This window comes from Macaca fascicularis, chromosome 17, assembly GCF_037993035.2.
Source record: "Macaca fascicularis isolate 582-1 chromosome 17, T2T-MFA8v1.1".
NCBI classification, from domain to species: domain Eukaryota; kingdom Metazoa; phylum Chordata; class Mammalia; order Primates; family Cercopithecidae; genus Macaca; species Macaca fascicularis.
In genome coordinates this window covers 92,447,563-92,470,290 of record NC_088391.1, presented here as the reverse complement: position 1 = coordinate 92,470,290, position 22,728 = coordinate 92,447,563, and the positions used below count along the sequence as shown (strand labels likewise).

General features: G+C 36.4%; 1 protein-coding gene across 1 annotated transcript in view; it reads right to left on the bottom strand.

The window, feature by feature from the left end:
• The window catches only part of ITGBL1 (integrin subunit beta like 1), a 244,353-nt gene that overhangs the window by 91,218 nt on the left and 130,407 nt on the right, over positions 1-22,728 (bottom strand). Inside the window, exon 7 of the mRNA XM_005586184.4 lies at positions 21,805-21,951. Coding sequence (XP_005586241.3) covers positions 21,805-21,951 — 147 coding nt within the window. The remainder of the gene's footprint in view (positions 1-21,804; positions 21,952-22,728) is intronic.

Below are 22,728 nucleotides of genomic sequence, written 5' to 3'. Positions count from 1 at the left end.
TGCTGGGCCCTCCTGCCTGATTCTCCAAATGGTGACAGGGATAAAACACAGAGGGGTAGTGAGCCCTGTGGCAGGACTCAGCAAAGAGAAAGCACAGATGTTCACTGAGCTCTTCTCCCTTTCATTTTATTCTACCTCTGTTTTTCTTTTGGTCTCAATTCATGAGCAACCCCAGGTCAATCTGTATCCTGAGTCCTCACTCACCTCCCTTCCACGGACAATTACTTCATTTCCTTTGGAATTACAGACTATTTTAAAATGCTTTCAGGTGAACACTTCAAGGCTCAGAGCAGGGAAAATAAAAAGAAGTGTAGTTACTGGGGCATACAATGTAAATGTTTATCTAGAGAGGAGTGGTTAGGAGGGAGGTGTGATTCAGGAAGTAATGGTGTTTACTTTCGCTAAAGCAACAGTTTGCACATTTGCACGACAACAGAAAGAAATCGGCAGAAACGTTTTATTCTAAATGAAAGTATTAACAGATCCATGCTAAATAAAACATATGTAAGTGAATTTGCCCAGAGGAAGCAGTGGGTAGGGTAGGTAAAGCTCAACAAGGCCAGATTTCCTCTCACTCTCCAACGCAACCTCTCTAGTAAACCTCTAGGAATATCTCCAGGAATTCTGGTGGCTTTAGGTCACCCTGTACAAATCACTAAGCCACATGAATATAAGATATTGTATACATTGTAAACTGGGCAGGGAGAGATGTTTAGCCAGTCTAATGGAAAGTTTACAAAATTGGTTCTTTCAGCTGTTTTAAGCAATAGGGTTTTTAAAAATGGGATTTAAAACAGACCCAGAAGGCCAAAACCAGGCCTAGAAGGCCAGAATGTATACTCAAAAAAACTTTCATTCCTTTAAAATATTCTAAAGTCAGACTGTTTACTACACTGCCCTGATGATCTCACCTAATGTGAAGAAGAAAGGTCATTTGTTAATTGTCCACTTTTAAATCATGAATCTCCCTTTAAATTTGTGCTCTGTGAAGGTTAAGTGGATTACAACAGATTTCTTCACATTTCTGAACTACAGTGACTCACGGTGAACCCACTGCCTGTCTTCAGATGAAAGTCAACAGGAGATTTGGGTTTTATAATTTTATAGAATCATCTTGCCAGGAATCTGTATGGGAGCCACACGTGAAGGAACAACTGTTTTATCAACCTTTTATAAAAATAATGACATAATGCTTCTCCACGTGTAATGAGAAGTGTATGTATCTCATAACAAAATGAGAACTGTATATGAGATAATTGGGTAGGAATAAGAAACTAATTTCAGTATACAAAAATATGAAACTTGATTTTATTTCACAAACATTTTTATGGCTTTTAGAGAAAAGTGTAGATAATTTTATTACTGTGGGCCTTAAGAAGTAATCTCTGAACATTTCTTACAAGTTGTTGATTATATAGTCAATATTAACTTACTCTGTCATGGGATCAAGCTCGATTATAAACCTCAGATTCCATTACCATACTAATATTTAATATTTTAAAATTTGTAGAAAATTATTTTTAAAAGGAAAGATCAAAACATACAATTTAAATAGATAATAATATTCATCCTAGTAACGTTAACAAGTGTCAGTGATTTCCAAAAATCACATGTTATTAATGAATTCAAGTTGTTTATCTGCAAAATATAATCTAATCTCAATTAGAGAAAAGAAGCATAAATAATGAAAAGTTCTCATATTATCTGTAATTGTCTTTGATATTACATCACAACCACAGGAAGACACATGCACGCGCAGACACACACACACACACACCCCCACACACATCCCAGCCTCATTTCAGATTCAATTTTCTTTTCCCTTCCAGATCACTGCTGGGGAACCTAGAAGTAACTGAATACTAGGCTAGAGGCGTCGTATTAAATTAAATAAAGATTTTCTATTTATGGATCTGTAACTATGTAAGAATCCATGCTAAGAACCAGTTCTGTAATTACTGGTACATGATCATTTATTCAAAAGAAGAAACACTGGATTCATCTGTGTGCTCACGTAGTCACTCATTTCACAGTCAATCATTATTCTTTACTCTGAGTCAAATATTTGCTAGATTCTAGGTTTTAGAAATACAAAGAAAATCAACACTACTCATGGAGCTAACAGTCAGAGAGACCAACATCAACAAATAATTAGAGTAAATGGCAAATACAAAACTAAAAGTGTGCACCAGTTTAGCTGGAATATGGAGGAAAATGTGATCACAGCTACATGTGAGGTTGCATTTTTTTAAACTTACAAGGTGTCAGTGGTTATTCTAGACAGAGAGAAGGGCAAAATCAAGAACCTGGACTGAATTGGTATTGATGGAAATAGGAATGATTAAATTTATATAGACAGAGAGAGAGAGAGAGAGAGAGACGCTGGTGTTACTAGCTGTGTAGGGATAATCATGATACTATCATCATCATGAGGTTGATGAGATTGTTAAATGACATATGTCAAACATTTAGAACAGTGCCTAGAACTCTACAAGTACTCATTTAATGTTAACTACTATTATTCATTAAATCTTCCATCTAATATTAGAAACATTGCTTAAGAACAAAAGTTTAATCATATAGATGGATTTTTGGATATGGAGAAAGGTTAAGTCAATCAACAAGCCTCTAGTAACATACTGAGGCTCAGTGCAGGCAAAGGAAACACAATAAATAGAAACCCCTGCCTGCTTATTTATATACCACCATCTTAAATGTTTTAAAACATTTCCTCCCATTTCTTTCTGTTCTATTATTTTTCTTTGCTCCCAACCAGCCTCAGCTCTTGACCTGAGGGTGTGCATCTTCACTCAAATCTATGCTGCCTCTGGCTTATTTCCTTGTCTGATCCAGGCTTTGGGGATAATCGGCCATACTTTTCCATTTCCTTATTTCAATTATTCCCTCAAAACTTTAATTTGTCATTGCCAACAGTCTCATTTCCTTTTGACTAAGATAAAGGTCTGCCTTTTCCCAAGAGAAGTCTTTCTGAGACGAACGTTTTTGAAAAAGCTTTCTTTTCGTACTGTCTTTGTTTCAATGCATTAAGACTGAAAAATCTCCTGTCTCCAAAGTCTTAAGAATTGAGATGGACAAGAGCATTTTAAAAGGTGGAATAAAAATTCTAGAGTGTGGGAACCTTTTTCAATGGGTATGCAAAGGTCATGTTAGGCTTAGCAGCAATCTGGGTGGGTTAGTTTCTTTATCCCTTTTTAAGTGGGAGAAAAAAAAGAAGGGCTCTAACTCTGAGTTTCTATAATAAAAGTCTAGTTTTTCATGGACAGTGAAACTAAGGCTCAAGGTCATGTTTTCATTTTGCTGGAATGTCTGCAAGGGGTTCAGGTGAGAAGCAACACTCTGTATGACAAATATACAGAAATGGAAACACTGAGGCCCCAGGCTACATGCTTCCAGATTTTTAAAAAATGTGTCTGAAAGCTGATAAAGTGGTAGATGTTTCTAATTCCATACACACCCAGGGAGTGGAAGGATGCCTGGGATGGAGACGTCCACTTGTACAAAGTTATTTATTCAAACAGATATTTTCCTGTTAATATTTCAGAAGAATGTGTATGATATTAGCATCAAGCAGCAGAAAGCTGCGTAGGTACAAAGGTATCAACAGTCCTTTGGGAGACCATCATAAACCCGGGCAGGCTTCACCTTGTCTGGTGATATAAAGACAGACTGAACCACAGCACCTGCTCCATCTTCGCAATGGATGTGCTTGTTATTCTTTTGGAGAGGAAAGGTGGAAGGTCAATGACAGTCACGACACAGAAACTCACTGTTCTCCACTTTGGGTACAGCCCCAGGTGCAGTTGTTCAGTATCAATCATCAAAGAGACAGGCACATTCGCCATGGAACTAACAGCAATTCATCTTCAGATTTCCTCACTGGTGGGAGTCTCTGGCACTGGGAAGGACCATGACAATAGATGGCATACATGTTTTAAATTTTTCCAAAATAAGAAATTTTGAGTGAATTAAGATCACTGACTCTCCTTCTATTCCAACTTTGACTCAGCCACATTTCCTTTCATGTCCAGTGGCTCTGGAATGACTCCAGGTACTTCTGAGATTCAGCCAAAGAGAAGGTGAGTTGAGGACACATTCATTTTGAGATTAGTGGGGTACCATCACTTCTGTGGCTTTTCAGGGTATAGAAATGCCTTCTAGAAATAGTGCTGTAGACCTCTTGGGTCATGACAATTTAAGACCAGAGATCAAGTAATAAAATTGTATGCATCCTCTAATGCACAGCCCACATTTAGGAAGTTGAGAAGGAACAAGTTTTGAAGTACACAGAGCCACTTACAACAGATGTGTAAGATTATAATTACATCTCCATATTCTAGATCTTGTGAGGTTTATGGTATTTGTCTGATATAAAAATGTAATTTGTGTTGATTGCCTTTTCATCCTAAGTTAGTATTCACCTTAACTTCGTACTTTTGATTTTGAATTCATTTTATTAAAAAGGACTCCCAAAATGTAAACCCTGCAAAATATTAATCTACTTATCTATGTTAGACAAAGACATGCATCCCAAATTGCAATGTAGAACTGTGATGTAAAATTAGTAAAAAAAATTTAGATCATAATATTAAAATATTGTAATTATGTTCATGGACTATTTAAATAGAATAATTGATTAAATGACAATATAATGCATATTACGCTTGGTCAAAATATCTTAATATAATGTATAATCATTAAAAACAATGTACCAAGATTATATTAAAACATAAAATAAATCGTAAGATTTCAAATAGGTGCAACAGGTAAGCTATAAAGTTGTGTTTTAAAACTAGTTATAAGAGAACTGGTTTCATTTTAAGACAAAGCAAGAAAAAAGCCAAGAAGAAAATCATATCTCAACTAATCTATGTTTACACCTATAGTTGACATACTCTCAGTAAAGAAAATAATCTTTTATCCATTATTCTTTTTCAGAATTTTTGTAAAAAAGCTTTTCAAAATACATGGGAATACATAATTCAGAAATAGCTTCTGATGTATATTCTGTTGACTATGCCAAAGAATATGTTCAAAGATCACTGTATTCACTTCCTAGTCCTGCAATAACAAATTACCACAAACTTTATGCCTAAAAACAACATGCGTTTATTATCTTACAGTTCTGGAGATCAGAAGTCTAAAATCGTTTTGCTGTGCTTAAATCAAGGTGTCATCAAGACTACATCCCTTCTGGAGGCTTTAGGATCTCTTTCCTGGCCTTTTCAAGCTTCTAGAGACATGCTGCATTCTTTGGCTCTTGGCCCCCTTTCTCCCTCTTCAAAGGCAGTAGTGGTAGGTTGAGTCCTTCTCATGCTGAATCACTTGATTCTGACCCTTTCGTTCCCGTGTCCACTTGTAAGGGCCCTTGTGATTGTATTGGGTGCACCCAGATGATCCAGTATAATCTTTTGATTAGCAATCATAACTACCCTTTGCCATGTAATCTAACATATTCACAGATTCAAGAGATTACAGGGGTGTCTTTGATGGAGGCCGTATTCTACCTACCACAATCATCAATGAATTCTTTTGTCCCATCATGCTGTCATTTGGTTATAAGTCTGAAAATAAGCTATGTACCATCTTTGTTACACTAAGAAGGTTGTACACATAATCAATGAACCTCAAGATCAATATCAACCTGAATGCAGTTGTATCTGCTGAAAACTGTGGTCTGCTCAGAAGGACTCCTTAAAGTCTTACAGTCTGGCATCTCATTCCCCCAATTCCCACCTGCCCCCAGTGGTGACCCAAGTTTAGAACACTATCATCCCTCTATCATCAGTGATTGGTTCAAACTTGACCATTTCATCCAAGCAAAGTCAATCCGAGTTTTTCCCCTGAATTGTTTTTCTCCCTTAAACTGCTAAGGAAAAGTCTATAATCTTTCTTGGTCAGAGCATAGTAAAACTATAACCTTAGATGATGCTAAAATTCATGTTCCTACTGTATGGAGAAAAATCCATCTGCAATAGACAAGATTCAGATTAAAGGGCTGATAAAAGCAGAAATGTGTGTGTTGGAGGCTGCTGTGTAAATCCATGTGCATGTATGTGTACATGGGTGTAGGTGTGATAGAGAAAGTGAAAGAGTAAGAGAGTCCATGTAAGGTTGTCTAAGTCTCTTTACCATTCTTCCCCAAGGTCATCTGTACCCCTGTCCTTTTTGGTTGGTGAGCACATAAATCATGTGTGTGTTTCTGGTTGTTTGAATTGGGATTCTGCCACTTTCATCTAAGGCCTTTTAATTAAAATAGATGCTGTATAGTTTTCTTACATGCTCAGCACTGTAATTAATGACAAGGGATTTTAAAACATAATAAAGAAAGCTAGAATTCTTTTAGGACAAAGAAAACAAAGAACAACTCTATATGTCCCAAACTGGAGATCGCTGCTAAGTGTGATCTGATACCGGCAACACCATAGCTTTTTGTTGCTAAGTCTTTGATCTATAGTAGAAATCAACCATGGTCTCTTGAACAGTTTCCTAATCTATTGCCTATGTTGAACAAAAAAATAGCAAATATTCTCGCTAAACATAATTTTCCCCCATGTACCTAGTTAATAGCATAGAATCAAAGTCCATGGAATCAACCAGAATCTATAAGCAGCATATGGAGAGAGGTAAATAGCAGCAACCCAAATTATTTCATTAAAATGAATACTAGGAAGATTCTCTCATCATCTTATATTGCCAATGTAACTAATCACATTGAGTGAATGATTAAGTAAATGAATATATAGTGAAAAAATAGTTCTAAGCCCAGGAGGTAGGCCCTGGATCATTCAATATCAACAAATCACTGTTACTGCTGCTTCATGATCCATTAATATGTATTCACTATTGTCTCCTCAGGTTCTGGGTGCTCTGCCACACTGAAATTGTCTTTGACAATTTAGCCATATCCCACACATTCACAAGATTCATACGGATATTCACTAGCCAAAGTTAAAACCATAATAATATGGCTGAAGGTTGAGTTAGCCAATCTATAAACTGGCTAAATATTAGGTTAGAGTCATGTAAGAATTGCAAAGCACCAATTATATTTTGTTTTAAATTTCTATATTTTTAATAAAAGACTATTTTTACATAATGAGATGGGTCTGCTTAAAACACTTTCAACTCGATTAGCATAGAAATTAAAATTATTTCTCTTCTTGTTTCTGTATTCCTATTATTTCTAAAATGCCAGGTTGTACTCTTATGAGCATCCAGTGCTTCCACATTTATTAATCAGAATAGAGATCCTTCTCATGGATACATCCTAAAACCTAAGGAATTATGGAACAAAAGTCACTCTCTTATGAGAGTAAAACAGGAGAGGAGTTCTTTTCTCTGCTTCAACTTTTGCTTGTTACCAATTATTCTAAAACGAAACTTCAGTGACAAATTCTTATCACTTACAGTAAAATAATTTGGGGCTTGGTCTACCTTTTGATTCAAATATTTTTTAAAGCAGAATCAAAAACTATAAATAAAACTGGGTATCACCAGGTACTTCTATGTTTGACTACCTTTTGGATAATATACTAATTTACTTAGTAAACAATACAGTACCTAGTTAAAGTGTATGTAGCTCAAAATATGTCCCTTAATAATCTATTGTGACAGCTAAAAGTCTTTGTTTGATTTTATGCAGAGATGTCTAAATCACTGCCACCTTTGTTGATATTATGGAGCCCTTTTATAATCCAGCCAAAGAAGCTATAGACTCTTTCTGCACAAAAATATTAAAAGGCAAACACAATATATTTGTGCCATTTTAAGGGGTTCTCATTGTCTGATACCCAACCATCCTCTGGGTTGCATGAATTCCAGGCTAAGAGTCCCTGGATATGGGATTCCCCAAATCCCTCATTACAATGCATATTATTCTGGCCAAGGAAGCACATCAGAGAGTAGCTCTCAGAAAACTAGCTATGGGCGGCATGCAGTGGTGCACACCTGTAATCCCAGCACGTTGGGAGGCCGAGGTGGGTGGATCACTTGAAGTCAGGAGTTTGAGAACAGCCCGGCCAACATGGTGAAACCCCATCTCTACTAAAAATACAAAAATTAGCCAGGCATGGTGGTGCATGCCTGTAATCCTAGCTACTTAGGAGGCTGAGGCAGGAGAATCGCTTCAACCTGGGAGGTGGAGGCTGCAGTGAGCTGAGATAGCGCCACTGCACTCCAGCCTGGGTGACAGTGAGATTCAATTTCAAAAAAATAAACAATTATAAAAAGAAAATGAAAGAAAACTAGCTATGAAGGCAGAAAACAGATCTCAGGGTTCTGAGCAACTGAGAACCACAAAAGGAAAGTTTTATGAAACAGATTTATACCCCCAGAATTTATGCCTGAATACTTCATATTCACACTGGAGATCTACTTACAAATAAAGACTCCAATCCTACCTTGGATATACATAAGCTGGATGAAACAATTACCTGAACTTATCATATCCTTTCATCTTTCTGTGCTTCGTAATGGGATTTCCTGTCTTGGACATATTCTTCCCCATTTCTCCAGGAGCAAACTTCTGACCATTCAAGACCTCCCTCACCCTCTCAATTTTGCAGGCAGAGATCGCCTCAAATATCTCCATCACAGCATTGACTACATTCTACTGTAATGATTTATGTTTTTCTCTTTCTTTTTTATGCTGTATCTAATTGAACTTTGATACTTGTCTCTTTCCATTCGAGCTGCTATAAAATATACCATAGATGAGTAGTTCATAAACAACAGATATCAAGCTTTTCAGTTCTGGAGTCTGGGAAACCCAAGATCAAGGCACCGGAAGATTCAGTGTCTAGCGAGAGTCTGCTTCCTACACATAGATGGCACCTTCTCACTGTGTCCTCACATGGTGGAATTGTCAGGCTAGCTTTCTGGGGTCTCGTTTGTTATTTATTTATGTATTTTTATTATTATAATTACTTTTAGAGACACGTTCTCTGTCACCCCGGCTGAAGTACAGTGGTGCCATCATGGCTCACTGCAGCCTCAAACTCTTGGGCTTAAGAAATCCTCCCACCTCAGCCTCCTGAGTAGCTGGGACTACAGACATGCCCTACCACAGTTTGGGTTCTCTTTTGTAACAGGACCATTCTCTTTCATGAGGACTCCACCCTCGTGACCTAATCACCTCCCAAACACCCCAACTTCTAATATCATCGACTTTGGGGCTAGGTTTCAACATGTAATTTTTAAGAAGGGCACAAACATTCAGACCAAAGTAATGTGCACAAATCAGCAAATAAAGTAGTATATGGTGGATAAGACATTTATTTTCTGAATAAGTATCTCTGGTGGAAGCAGGCTTGATTTCCCCTAAGAGGGTATAATCAGTTGAATAGTGTTCCTCAAAATTCATGTCCACCTAGAACCCCAGGGTGTCACCTTATTTGGAAATAGAGTCTTTGCAGAGATAATTAAAGACTAGAGCTGAATCATCCTGGATTTAGGGTGGGCCCAATTGTGCTTATGGGAGAAAGGAGAAGGAAGCTTGGACACACAGAGAGGCAGGTAAGACAGCCTCTCTGAAGGCTGTCTCTGAAGAGAGAGGCAGAGAAGGGAGCGATGCTGTCACAAGCCAAGGAATGCCAAAAGCCACCAGAAATTGGAAACAGCAAAGCAGGATTCTCTTCTAGATCCTTGGGAGGGATCCTGACATTTTTCCATTTCAAATTTCTGATTTCCAGAACTGTGAGAATAAATTTCTGTTGTTTTCAGCCATCAAATATGTGGTCATGTATTTTTGCAGCCCTAGGAATCTAACCTGAGGGCAGGAGTGGGGTATACCTCCCATGTGAATCCCAAGGGGTCACCTGCAGCTAAGAGGGAAGGGGTGTTTCAAAATCGGGTTCTTCAAACAAGCGCTGTGCAAATGAAGGGTTTCTGGGGAGCATCTGAGGACAACCTAACTTTCTCTGGGCTATTTCCTAGCATTGGTCCTGAGGAGCCTCTCTCTGGACAACGTGCAATGGTTTTACTGCTAACCTAGCATTGGCTCATTGCTCCCCCGAGCATGCGCCTCATTTCTCGGAAGTGTCACCTCTCACCATAACTGCGAAAGCCCAACCAAAAACCTGGGGACAAAGCAGACAAGGAGCCAGCTTAGCAGTGGACCAAGCAGGAAGGCTGGGCTGGGAACAGATCACAGGGAGCTGATATGGATCCGCTGGTCATTTCTTTGATTAAATAATGGAAAATGTGCTCAAACTGCACCTACTCAGACTCATCCACAAAATTCTTAGTTTCACTAACAGGGAAAATATAATCCTGAGGAATGCCTCTCCTCAACACATAAATAATATGCATGGGAAAAAAGACAACATGGAAAACGATTAGTCCTCTTGTGGTAACAGAACTAAATAATATTTTATTATTAAATATCACCATGGCTATTCTAGGAAAATGAGTAGCTAAATACATTCCTCCATATTATTTTTCAAAGCAGAAATTACCTATGGTGAAAACCCAAAATGCATTTCTGACAAAGCCCCTTTCCTGAACTCTTTGACAATTCTATCTATTCAGCCAATTATCTTTCATATAGAACAAATAGTCATTGTTCTGTATGTTGATGGTATTCAAACATGCCTAAGGTGGATCATTGTTCAAGATCTCCTCTCTGTATTTCTCTCTATACCCCTACCAGACCCATCCACCGCTCTTTCCGCTGACTCATTCCTTTCCCTCCTATCCTTATTCAACAAAGCTTTGGGAAAGGACACCACAGAGCAATAGGTTTTGTGCAACTTTTAAGCACTCCCTAAAGCCCTGTTTGCACAGTGGGAAGTAGGGCAAAAACTAAAGTGTCCATCCCGCTGCAGGACCGTGCCTATTATACAACCCTACAGAGTGGTGAGTCTTCATGTGGCTGCTCAGCAGAATCACCCAGAGAGCTTTTAAAATCCTGGATGCCCAGGCCATCTCACAGACAAATTAAATCAGGTGGGAACTCAGCACTGGTATTTTAAAAATACTTCCGCAAACTCTCCAAGTGCTCTCATCTCCTCTATGAATTTTTTAAGGATGAAGCCCACCTGACTTACATCTCCTTCTGGAAAATTTTATCCCTTGAATCTGAAATTGTTTTCCTGTTTCCTCTGCCATCTTCCCTGAGTTGTTATTCGGTCCACTTTCAATATTCCAATCTGGCCAAATATGACTTCCCGGGAGAGGGCCCCTGCCCACCGTACTTACAGCAGCCCCCAGACTGCATCTTGGCCACGCTCTCACATTCTCTTGATCTCCCTTCAAGAGAATATGAGAGCTACCCAAAATTACTTGTTTTCTGGTTTAACTTATTTTCCCAAACTCTATGACATCAGTTGCCTCGTCTCTTTTTTTCTCAGCACTGAGAATGGTTCTGGGAACACAGGAGGACCCTGGTAAATATATGTTGACTGGGTGAGTGAATGAAGGAATGAATGTTGACCTTGTTTTCTCTATTAAATTGTATGCCCCGAAGGTCATTTGTATGCTGTCTACTTAAATCCCTTGTAAGCCTTTACAATTGCGTATTAAAGTTAACAAAGAAGTTTCGTACATACTATTTCAAGTGTCTCTCACAACATTTGAAAGAAAACATCAATTGTTATAATGCCATTTTTACAGATAACAAAATTAAGGGTCCAAAAAGTTTTTTCAAAAAATACAAAACTCTACAGAGTCGCACAGATAATACATGGTGTGAGACATCAGCTCTGTGACGACGTCATGCAGCCACATGGCCATCTCTTCCATCCCTGCCCCCTCAGAGCACATGCCCTCACAGTCAGTGCCTGGCTGCTTTGATAAGCTACGGACGCTGAGGGAAGCCATGGCATGGGCAGGATGTGTATCTTTCTACCCAAACAGGAAACTGATGCCTGTTAGGAGTGTTTCCAGGGACCATGCCAGTGAAGAGGGGAGTATCACTGATGAACAGATGAGCAGGGGTGAATAGTGTCAGTATGTGTTCACCCTATCATACCCTTGTGTGGTCACAAGACTCCAGGCCTCCTAACACATCCAAAATCTTATTTACTAAGAAGCCTAACCTAAAAACTGCAATCTCTCTGGGTTTTTCTCTCTACATAGGGTTATCCAGAATATATCTAGACTCAAGCATATATTATGTATATTATGTCACTTGGATTTTGCTACCACCTTTTAAAAATAATTATATTACACTACACTCGAGAGGGTGAGTTTTGCAATTCTCTCTCACCATTGCAACTATAACTCAACAGTATCATTAACCATATCCAGACTTCCAGCAAATTAAAGGAAGCAGTAGGAGAGACTTTACCAGGCACTACATACTTCATATTTTCTCTTTTTTTTTCACATTCCTTTTAACTTCCTTTAGTTAACTATTATACAATACAGGGATCCGGAAAGAAATCTTGGCAAAAGAGTTAACGTCCTTATAAAGGACTTTACACATGACCTCAAAATATTTGCTGTTTCACCCTAGAGACTACCCAAATCTTAAGCAGCTTACAACTGTACCATGCCAGGCCATTTGGCATTATTTACCAACATCCACATAGCATGAATATTTTGAGCATCGAAGAGACCAAAATTATTTATAAACTTAAATAGGAAGCCAAAGAATCCTGCCTTTTTGCCTTTATCCAAATAGTAGGCAACACATGAGAAATAAATATTTATGGAGAACCAAAATCTCATCCATCTTAAATCATTATATTCCAAAGGAAAGAATGTCATAACTGAAGAATATATTAGTTTGAATCCCAAGCAGATTCTTGGTAGAAAGCAGAGTCTGAAAGAATGATGGGTTAGTCACATGGTTCTCATGAGACGTAGTCGGATCTTAGTCTGTCTATAGTTAGCTACGCAAAACCAGATCCAAAGTCTACTATGAAGGTGAGTCAGAAATGACAGACATGGTGTCCATTGAGTAGATATAAAATCTAGGGGTCCAGATGAGTCAGAACACAGTGTCAAATTCACTTATTGCAAAGAGAGGTGAAAGAGTAATTTCAGGGTCACCGAGAAGGGTTTTGCTTCCAGTTCAGTGTATGCCTTGCTGGGTCACACAATTGGCTAGTGACTGAACCCAGACTAACTCAGGGTCTACTCACCTCTATCCCAGTAGCTTACTGTTCAGCTAACTGCTGCAACATGTCCCTTTGCCATTTTAAACATGTAGGCATCTATATACATACCCAATATCTAGATAATAGCAATCTCATTCTCAAAATACAAATTTAACTGCTGACAGTTGTCATTTTAATACTTTGCTGATATGAATGCCTTGGAATAAAACAATTTTGGATTTTTGCTTGTTTTCTCATCTTCTGTCAGTAGTTAAGTAAACATGATACGAGGTACAGAAGGGCACATGAAAGGATGCTAAAGTATTTGTCTTGTTCATGGAAAAATTTGAATCTCAGTAAATTCAGTTACATAAAACTTGGCATTTTAGCAATGACCCAATGGATGGGCATGAAACAACGTTAACCTGGCATTTCTGTGACATCATTTTACTAACAATTAACCTCATAAGACAATTATGACATAGAGAGCTCTGCAGAGAAGTGGCTTTTTCTGTCTGAAACCTGTCAATCACGCAAGAAGAAGTTAGGTAGCTGGGGAGAGACATATTTCACCCCAGGCTGTCTCCCACCATTTTCTTATTTTTTCTAAATCATCACAAGTATGCTTCCTGTTCTTTACACGTTATTCCCATCATAACTCAGAGTTTCTGCCCCTGCTGTTCCTCCTACCTGGGATGTCGTTTTTTGTTTTGTTTTGTTTTTTTGATTTTTTTCTAAATTATTATCTGGCTAATATTACTACTCATCTCTGCAGACACCCTCTAGGTTCACTCATTTCATGAAGCCATATTTGCACCCAAATTAAGCAAATGTCATCTTCCTCTGATTCTCAAGACACTCAGTCCCTTCTCCCAACATATCTGTCACAATTATCACAAATGCTTAGCTCAGTGGTAGCAGGCTTTTTCTGTAAGGGGCTAGATGATAAATATTTCAGGCTGTGTGGGCCATGTGCTCTCTGTGGCCACTACTCGACTTTGCCATTACAGCAAGAAAGTAGCTACATGTAAACAAATGAGCATGGCAATGATCTAATAAGACTTTATTTACAAAAAGAGAATGCAGGCCTAGCCCTAGTTTTCTGACCACTAGCTTAGCCCAGAGATACATGGTGGTAAGATCAATAAATATTAGATGGATTAACTATGATAAACAACATCATTTATGAAAATATGATGTACACGTTGTCTGTATGCTGTGAGTATAGAGTATCTGTATTCATTTTGCAACTATAGCATAATGACCAGCCCTATTAAATTTTGTGTATCCTAAGAGGGGCATCACAGGTTCTGATCAGCTATGTGACTCTACAGGCTACACAAAGGGATAACACTCTGCCTCACTGGTTTTCTATTAGAAAGAACATCTGCTGAGGCTGATTCTATGAAGATTATGGCTGATAACCAGAGCAAATTGTTTCCCATAAAAGTATCTGGTTTGCTTGTTTATATTGAATGAAATCAGGTAAATAACTCCTAAAGCTCTCCACTACAATCTGCACTGTAATTTTAGTGTTTTAATAGAAATAAATATATAATCATAGTAACAAAATTGTCCTAGCTGTCACACATGTATTTTAAGCTTGCTTAGAGAAATTGGAATTAAATTCAAGTCCAATTTTCTACTTTCATTTCAAATAGATTTTGACAATATTGGTTGCAGTCTTTACTAGGAAGTTATCTTAGCCAAAGAATTTTACTGGTTTTCAACTTACAGCATAAAAATAATGTAAAATGTAATGAAACTTGTCTGTTTATTTGGATCAATTCCTGTCTTTGATACAAATTGTTCTGTTGCTGTAGATAAAGATTGTTTATTTAGAACAGAAAAAAAATACTCTCTCTTACTTGGTAGTAATACAGTTTTCAGGACTATTAGTTAGAAAAACCTCAGTTAATTAAAAAATATTATGTTTCTTATTTTCCACTGAATTATTTTCTACCATCTCTTAAAAATAAACAAAACTATTAAATTCAGCTTCTGGATTCTTCTTTTCTCTCTGTTCTGTTGAATATAAAAATAGCAAGATGAAAGGCAAGATCAAACACAAGAGGAGAAATAAGGAACATAAATACCCACTGCAAAGGGGAGTCCCTGAAAAATCAACTTGCATGAGATTATCTCTTCTATTTAACAAGGCTCTTTCCCATTCCCTTTAATAATTTCCTTTCACATATGCAGATTATGTCATTAGCTTAGTAAATGCTCCTTCATCATATGACTGAGAGATTTAATACTGGATTTAACTAGGACCTTCAAGTAGACGACTACTCTGAGCACCTGCACCTTTGGCTGCCTCTATGAGAATACACAATGTCCCAACACAGAGAAATCCAAGTGCACCGTAAAGATACATAAAGGATACCAGAAGCGCCCTATTTAATTCTCCCTCGATCCCAGTCTTCTCATATCAGTACTATCCTTAATAACCTCTTAATAAATAACAATTACATGCCTGAGGTGCTCTGAAATGTAGGATGCATATACAGTTTAAGATATCATAATGAGTACAAAGAAAGCAAGTGATAAACTGATTCTTTTATTTCTACATATAATATTACTATTGTGGGCTATTGCACGGTAATAGAGCATATACAAGCCGTAATATTGGGCACTGTCAGTTCGAAGCATGCTCAAAGGTGCATGGAAGACTCCCTGGTGGTGTGCAGGCTTATTCTTGTCATTTAATGTCCATAACATGACAAAGTCCAGGCCTTTCCTTCTGAAACAATTCACCAATTCATTTACATTTCTCCTCATTTGATGCACACGAAAAGCACAACCATTCCTCTTGGATAAGAAATAGTAAATAAGTTAATTTTACAGGGTCATTTATTTATCATCTTTGGCTACAGTTTATAAAAAACTAGGTTTCAAATGGCATAATTCAGTGCATGACTACTCCAGGGTCCTCTAGTACTGGCAGAAATAATGAATCAATCTAGCAGAAAGCTCAGAATGGAGTAAATCTGAACCCCACTTGCTTTCTCAAAGTACTACTGGAAGAACACATTGGGGTTCCCTTGTCACCTAAACACTCAGCACATTTCCTGCAGCAGTTAACTCACGATAAGATGGTTAATTAGGCCACAAAGGATTTTAAAATATAATCAGAATCACTATATATGGTATGCTGCCTAACTGAAAATGTTTGAAGGACTTCCCATTTTTTTAAACTTTCTCTTTGCTCCAAATAAATAACCTCTCTGTAAACATGAATAAGAAAGGTAATGATTCAATTGTCCAAAACTACAAAGAGTAAAAAACAGACAGGTAAAAAAAAAAAAAAAAAAAAAAAAAAAAAAAAAAAAAAAAGGAAAGAAAACATGTATCATGAAAACTTCTCTGAAAAATAAAACAGGAAATTAAAGATGGGCTTTGCCAATAAAAGGGAAAGATAAATTGTGACTTCATTGAAAAATATCCAGATGGTGAGAATTTGGCATGCTATTATTCTTTGAAAGTATGTTCCTAGGTAAGGGAATTGAAACAATTCTTAATTCATTAATTAAAGCATGTTAATTGATAAAAATGAGGACATGGTTTCTATTTTCTAGAAGTTACAATATTAAATAATTAGCCTCCATCTATCATTCTTCCTCCATTTCAAACCTTCCCTTATGGGGGTGTATGGTTACGTATTTAAGGAACTAAAACATAAGCAATACCTCTTAGAACAAGTCTGATAAAAGAAAACCAAAGGGCAAACCGGACAGATAAGAAAAGCACATGGGATTGCAGTATCAAACAAAAGGATGACTTAGACACAAGGACAAATGATGATCAAAGAAGGCAAATACTGAAAACACAAGCCTCTGAATAATAATGCCTGCAGATAAATCATTCGTTTTGATGATTATAGAAGTCAATGAAAGAAGTTTGATAAATGGCAAAAGTTTGTAACACCAACAGCAAAATACATTGAGAAGAGCTAGCAGATTATTTAAATTGTCACTACTAGTGGGTGAAGAAGACTTTTCTTATGCCCCTGGCAGGAGAGCATACCTGTATAATCTATTTTAGATTTTTTTCTTCAAAATAGTTTTTACTGTTTTTCATTTAAAACCTATGTATTCCATATCCAAGAATTAATACTAAGAGATTTGTACATGAATCCTGCTGCAAGAATATAAATTATGGCATTTAGAACTTGAATAAGAGAACATATAGATATCTAATAAAAAGAGGATTGATTGAATTATTTTGCTACAACCATATAATGGAATATTATGCAGCCATTTCAATGACTCTGCAGAATTATATGTGTAACAGGAAATATGTTTAATATATATTGTCCAATAAATTGGCATGTAACAAGAACCTGTAAGTTATCCAAAACAACAACCTTGGAGTCAGAGAACATGTATTATTTTTTTTTAAACTTGCACCACTGGAATTATGTAAAATGGCAAACTGTTCAGATATCTAATTTCTTTTTCTGCAAAAAGAATAATAATTATACATCTTCCTACCTCATTGTGTTTTTAGGAAATTTAAAAAAATGTATTATTCAATGTTCTTATTTTACCTGTTGACTAAGTGCACATAAATGCTGTTGATAGAACAGCATAAATACATCACTTATAAAATATATGCATCTTTTTTAGACCTATGTATTACATATCCAAGAATTAATACTAAGAGATGTGAACATGAATCCTGCTCCAAGAATATAAATTATGGCATTTATAAATTATGTATATAATATAAAATATAAATTATATAAGTATGATTTTTGTTGTGTTTGCTTACCTTGACTTAACCATATTCCCTACATTTTATATGGGGAATCAGTTATCATTCAGGAGTTCTCCTGCAATAACACCTCCCTCCAAAATCTCACTTGTTTAAAACAACAGGAGTTTCTTTCTCACTCACATCATAGGACCTTGGTGGATCAACAGAGATTTCTGCTACCCATCCTCATTCAGAGACCCAGGCTAATGGGTCAGAGACGATCTCAAGCACTGCAAATCCTCATGCCTGAGACAGAATGGCAGATTTTTCACTGCCTCTTATAGCTTCTGCTCAGATGTGATGCAAATTAATTTTACTCACTTATTTTTTTTTTAAGTCAAAGTCAAATTCATGCTCAGGAGAACATCGATAATAATAATGATGTATTCTTAAATCAGGAAGAATGTAAAACTAATGTTTAGCCTATCATAAGCCATTACAGTTTTTGAGCAGAACACTAGAAGACTAGATAAAGTGTTTTCCCACCTTTACTCCCAGGAACCGAAATTAGGACGAGTGTCTTTATATCTATATTGGCTACACGAGATACATCTCATTACATGAAAATATATCTACAGCCAATATGGCATAGAAATTAAGGAATCACAGGATGCAGAATGTAAGATATCATATAAGTTATTCTACCTTCAAGACATAATGATCACACTTAGTCACCACCAACAGAAACTAATAATTTAACTTAATTTCTATATATTTTATATATTTTATATATATCAGATATATATAAAATTATAATATATAATTATATATGTAAAATATATAATATATACAAAATTTATATATAAAATATAATATAATATATAGATATATATGTAAATGCATTCACCTGATATTTATATAAAAAATATATAAAAATATCTGATATATATATTTAAAAATACATAATATATACAAAATTTATATATAAAATATATAAAATATAATATATATTATAGATATACAATGTATATGTAAATGCCTTCACCTGGTCCCTGACAAACTTCAGTATATTCTACTAGGATTTTTTTTTCCCAGCTTGTGAGCTAATGAGGCCCTCAGGCTGGAGAAACTGATGGGTCTTATAATTGCTTTCCTAACTCATGTAACCACAGCTGCAGTTTTCATTCATAAATTGCAAAACGAACTCTTTGAAAGTTTTCATACTGGTCACGTGCCTCAAAACATCCAGTGCCAAAGAGTTTGCAGATGTAGCACTATGAGAAAGAAAGGGTACCTGACCTTGACCAAAAGCACTCAACTGGCCATCATAACTTCTTGGTTTTCGTTTTCAAAAATCTTACATAGTGTCATGATTTCCCGCGAAATCACTTTGCTCATGTAAGGAAACTGATAAACTTATTTAGTTTCAAAGTACTTCTAGAGGCTGAAATGAATTATAAATAATTTTAAAAACCATAATTCTATACATTTATTCAATACCTTTTTAATAAAATAAAGTTTAAACATACTCTACTGCTTAAAAATGGTAGCTAAATAAGTCAGTGAATCTCGAGAAAGGCAGGAAATACGCATGTCTGAGGAAAAACCTAGTGGAGTATATTAAGTCCCCAATAATTTTATTTGACTTGTTCTACATATTAAACAATTTAGAGACAAACGAAAAACCATTGGTAAAAGTATATACTTACAGTGATTTTCTCTGTTTGAGAGCTATTTTGTGTGCTTTTCTTATTTTTCCATTATATGGTTTGACATTTTTAACTTCAAAATATGAAAGCATTTGTTAAAAGTATACATTTTGTTCATTTTTTTTGTTTTAAAATGTAAGTGTATATCCCTATTGGTTTCTGTTCTGTTTACTTCTACTGGCGACTTAACCATTTGGAGTTTAAATAATTTTACTGAATGTGAACTCTTTAACTTAAATAATGTTTTAAGATACCAGACCTCCCTTTGCTGTGTTTACCACTTTAAGATAACAGCAAAAATCACTGTACCTAAAGTTCTCTAACTTAAATGTAACTGAAAAAGATTCCTCAAGATCAAAAATCTATTTTTGAGATAAAGTCATTTTCTTTCCCTCCCAAGGTTTTCAATTTGAAATGGAATTGTCCCGAGGATTATAATACATTTTTGAAAAGATACACAGATTTTTTTAAAAGACACTGGTTAGCCTTCCTATGTTCATTTTTTTTTTTTTACATGGTTGGGCCCAATAGGTAAAGCTTTTTGTAAATGTAAAATAATAATGTAAAATTATTTTTTGCTGTAGATTACAAGTGTTGGTAAATCAGCAGTCTGAGGGATATGAATTTTAATCTTTGTTTCTTTAAAAGCATGATGGCTTATGCAGCACTATAATGACAATATTACAATGCAGCTAGAACAATGGTTCCTGTCTGGGGTTACTAGTGAAATACAGGGCTACTCAAAAATATTTCTGAAATTAAAAAAAAATATATATATATATTATACCCATATCCTAGTCCTCTACTCTTCTACCTACAACCATGAGGGGAAAATGGATATGAGAAAATACCTATGCTGCAAACAATCTGAGAGACTTTATGGAGTTTTCTTTATAAAGAATACTGTAAAAAATCAAAAAGACAGACAATACCAAGAAATGGCAAAGATGTGGAGAAACTGGAAACTCCACATGCTGCTGGTGGAATGTAAAATGGTATCGCCATTTTGAAGATGGTCCTGCGGTGTCTCAAAAGGTACAACAGAGTCACTCTAAGACCCAGCAATTCCACTCACAGATACAGATTCCAAAGAAATTAAAAGACATGTCCACCCAAAAACTTGCACAGGAATGTTTGTAACAGCATTACTCATAATGGCCAAAAAGTAGAAACCCCATGTCTAAATGCCCATTAACTGATGAAGGGTTAAATAACTGTAGTGTATCCATACGACAGGGTATTATTCAGCCATAGAGGAATGAAGGACTGACATATGCTACAACTTTGATAAACCTTGCAAACACTTATGCTAAGTGGAGAAAGCCAGATGCAAGAAGATCACATATTTTATGATTCCATTTGTATGGAATATTCAGAATAGACAAGTTCATAGAGACAGAAAGTCGACTGGTGGTTTCTAGGGGTTCTGGGACAAGAGAATGGGGAGTGGCTGCTATAGGCTAACAGAGTATTTTATGATGATAAACATTTTTTTTTGGAATTGGACAGTGGTAATGGCTGTGTAATTATACTAATATATTAAAACACTGAGTGGTATGTGAATTTTATGGTATGTGAACTATATCCCTATTAAAAATACATTTAAAAAAATGCAAGGTAAAATTAAATTTCTGATCTAATGTTCAAGTGAAGAAACTCTGTTTCCTCTTTCTTGAACAAAATTGGTAATAGTGTCAATTACGAGTTCTTCAAAAGTATACTTCATATTAACTTCGCTATTGTCATGTGAGAAGTGAAATTGCATTTCTTGTTTTGATAAATCAAGAGGAATGGAACCTGTGTTCTTCTAGATGAATTTGTCCTTCTCCAATTTGTACTGATCTGATACCAAGAACACACCTGAGGCTACATGCCTTCCTTCTAAAATGACAAAAGCTTATTCATACCTATTTGTTTATACAATGAATTTTCAAAAGCCAACACTGTCCTCAAAATAATGTTACTGGGTTTCATAAATGTCAGTGGACAATTAGATGGTCTCATTCAGAAAGCTTTAAGCAAACGTCTAAACTGTTTCTTTTTTTGATGTCACATTGAACTGAACTGAACTGAAACTGAACATACCTTAAGGCTAAAGTAGACTGACAGTGAGTGAGAGAGAGTGTCTGTGTGCGAAAGATATATGTAGAGAGAAAGAGAAATATATTTCTCCGTGTACTTTCATTCATGGAGATTGGATTTATTATTAGTTCTAAAAAGACTAATAGCCCCTCATTCAGGGATCTCAGCTGTTTTTTAAATTAAGATGTGTGTGCATTGAATTCATTTGAATCGTGATGGAAAGGCCGTGGCAAGCCCTGAGAGACCTGACTTACCCCTCCCAGAGCAAGGCAGATCAGAGCTTCCCTGGCACTTCCTGATGCTCTCCTCAGGCGACAGAGTGCAGGACTGTGGGTGCTCACACTTCTTCCCGTACCAGCCTGCTTTGCAGTCACATCGTCCACAATTACACTGTCCATGACCTTCACGGTGAGAGCGGCAAAAAATAAAAATATACATGAAGATAATGAGGTCGGAATTAGTTTTCATTCTAACAGCAAATGTCACAAATGAGTCAGGATCTCGATGAATACAATATAACACATTAAGGCAAAGGCATATTTTTCTCAAATTCTTAAATAACTGATTTATGTGAATTGATCTTGAGGGGTAAAGGAAAGCTACCACTACAGATAAGATAAACAGTTTAGTAAGGCTATAAACTTCAAGCTGTCAAATTCCAGGAGCATGTGATTGTATTGGTCTGCTGGGGCCTTAAAGGAGTATTTGGGCTGGGCACTGTGGCTCACCTCTGTAATCCCAGGACTTTGGGAGGGCAAGGAGGGCAGATCATGAGGTCAGGAGTTCAAGACCAGCCTGATGAACATGGTGAAACCCTGGTCTCTACTAAAAACTACGAAAATTAGCCAGGTGTGGTGGCATGCACCTGTAATCCCAGCTACTCAGGAGGCTGAGGCAAGGAGAATCGCTTGTACTCGGGAGGCTGACATTGCAGTAAGCTGAGATCACGCCACTGCATTCCAGCCCGGGTGACAGAGTGAGACTACATCTCAAAAAAAAAAAAAAAAGAAAAGAAAAGAAAAAAAGGAAAAAAAAAGAAAGAAAAAACAGAAAGAAGTATTTGGTGGATTTGGCAATTAAATCGCATGGAGGGGAGTCACAGGGAAGGGCAATCAATATACTTTTGAAACAGGATTTTTTTTTTTTTTTGCTCTTTAGACTCTATTTTTTAATATATA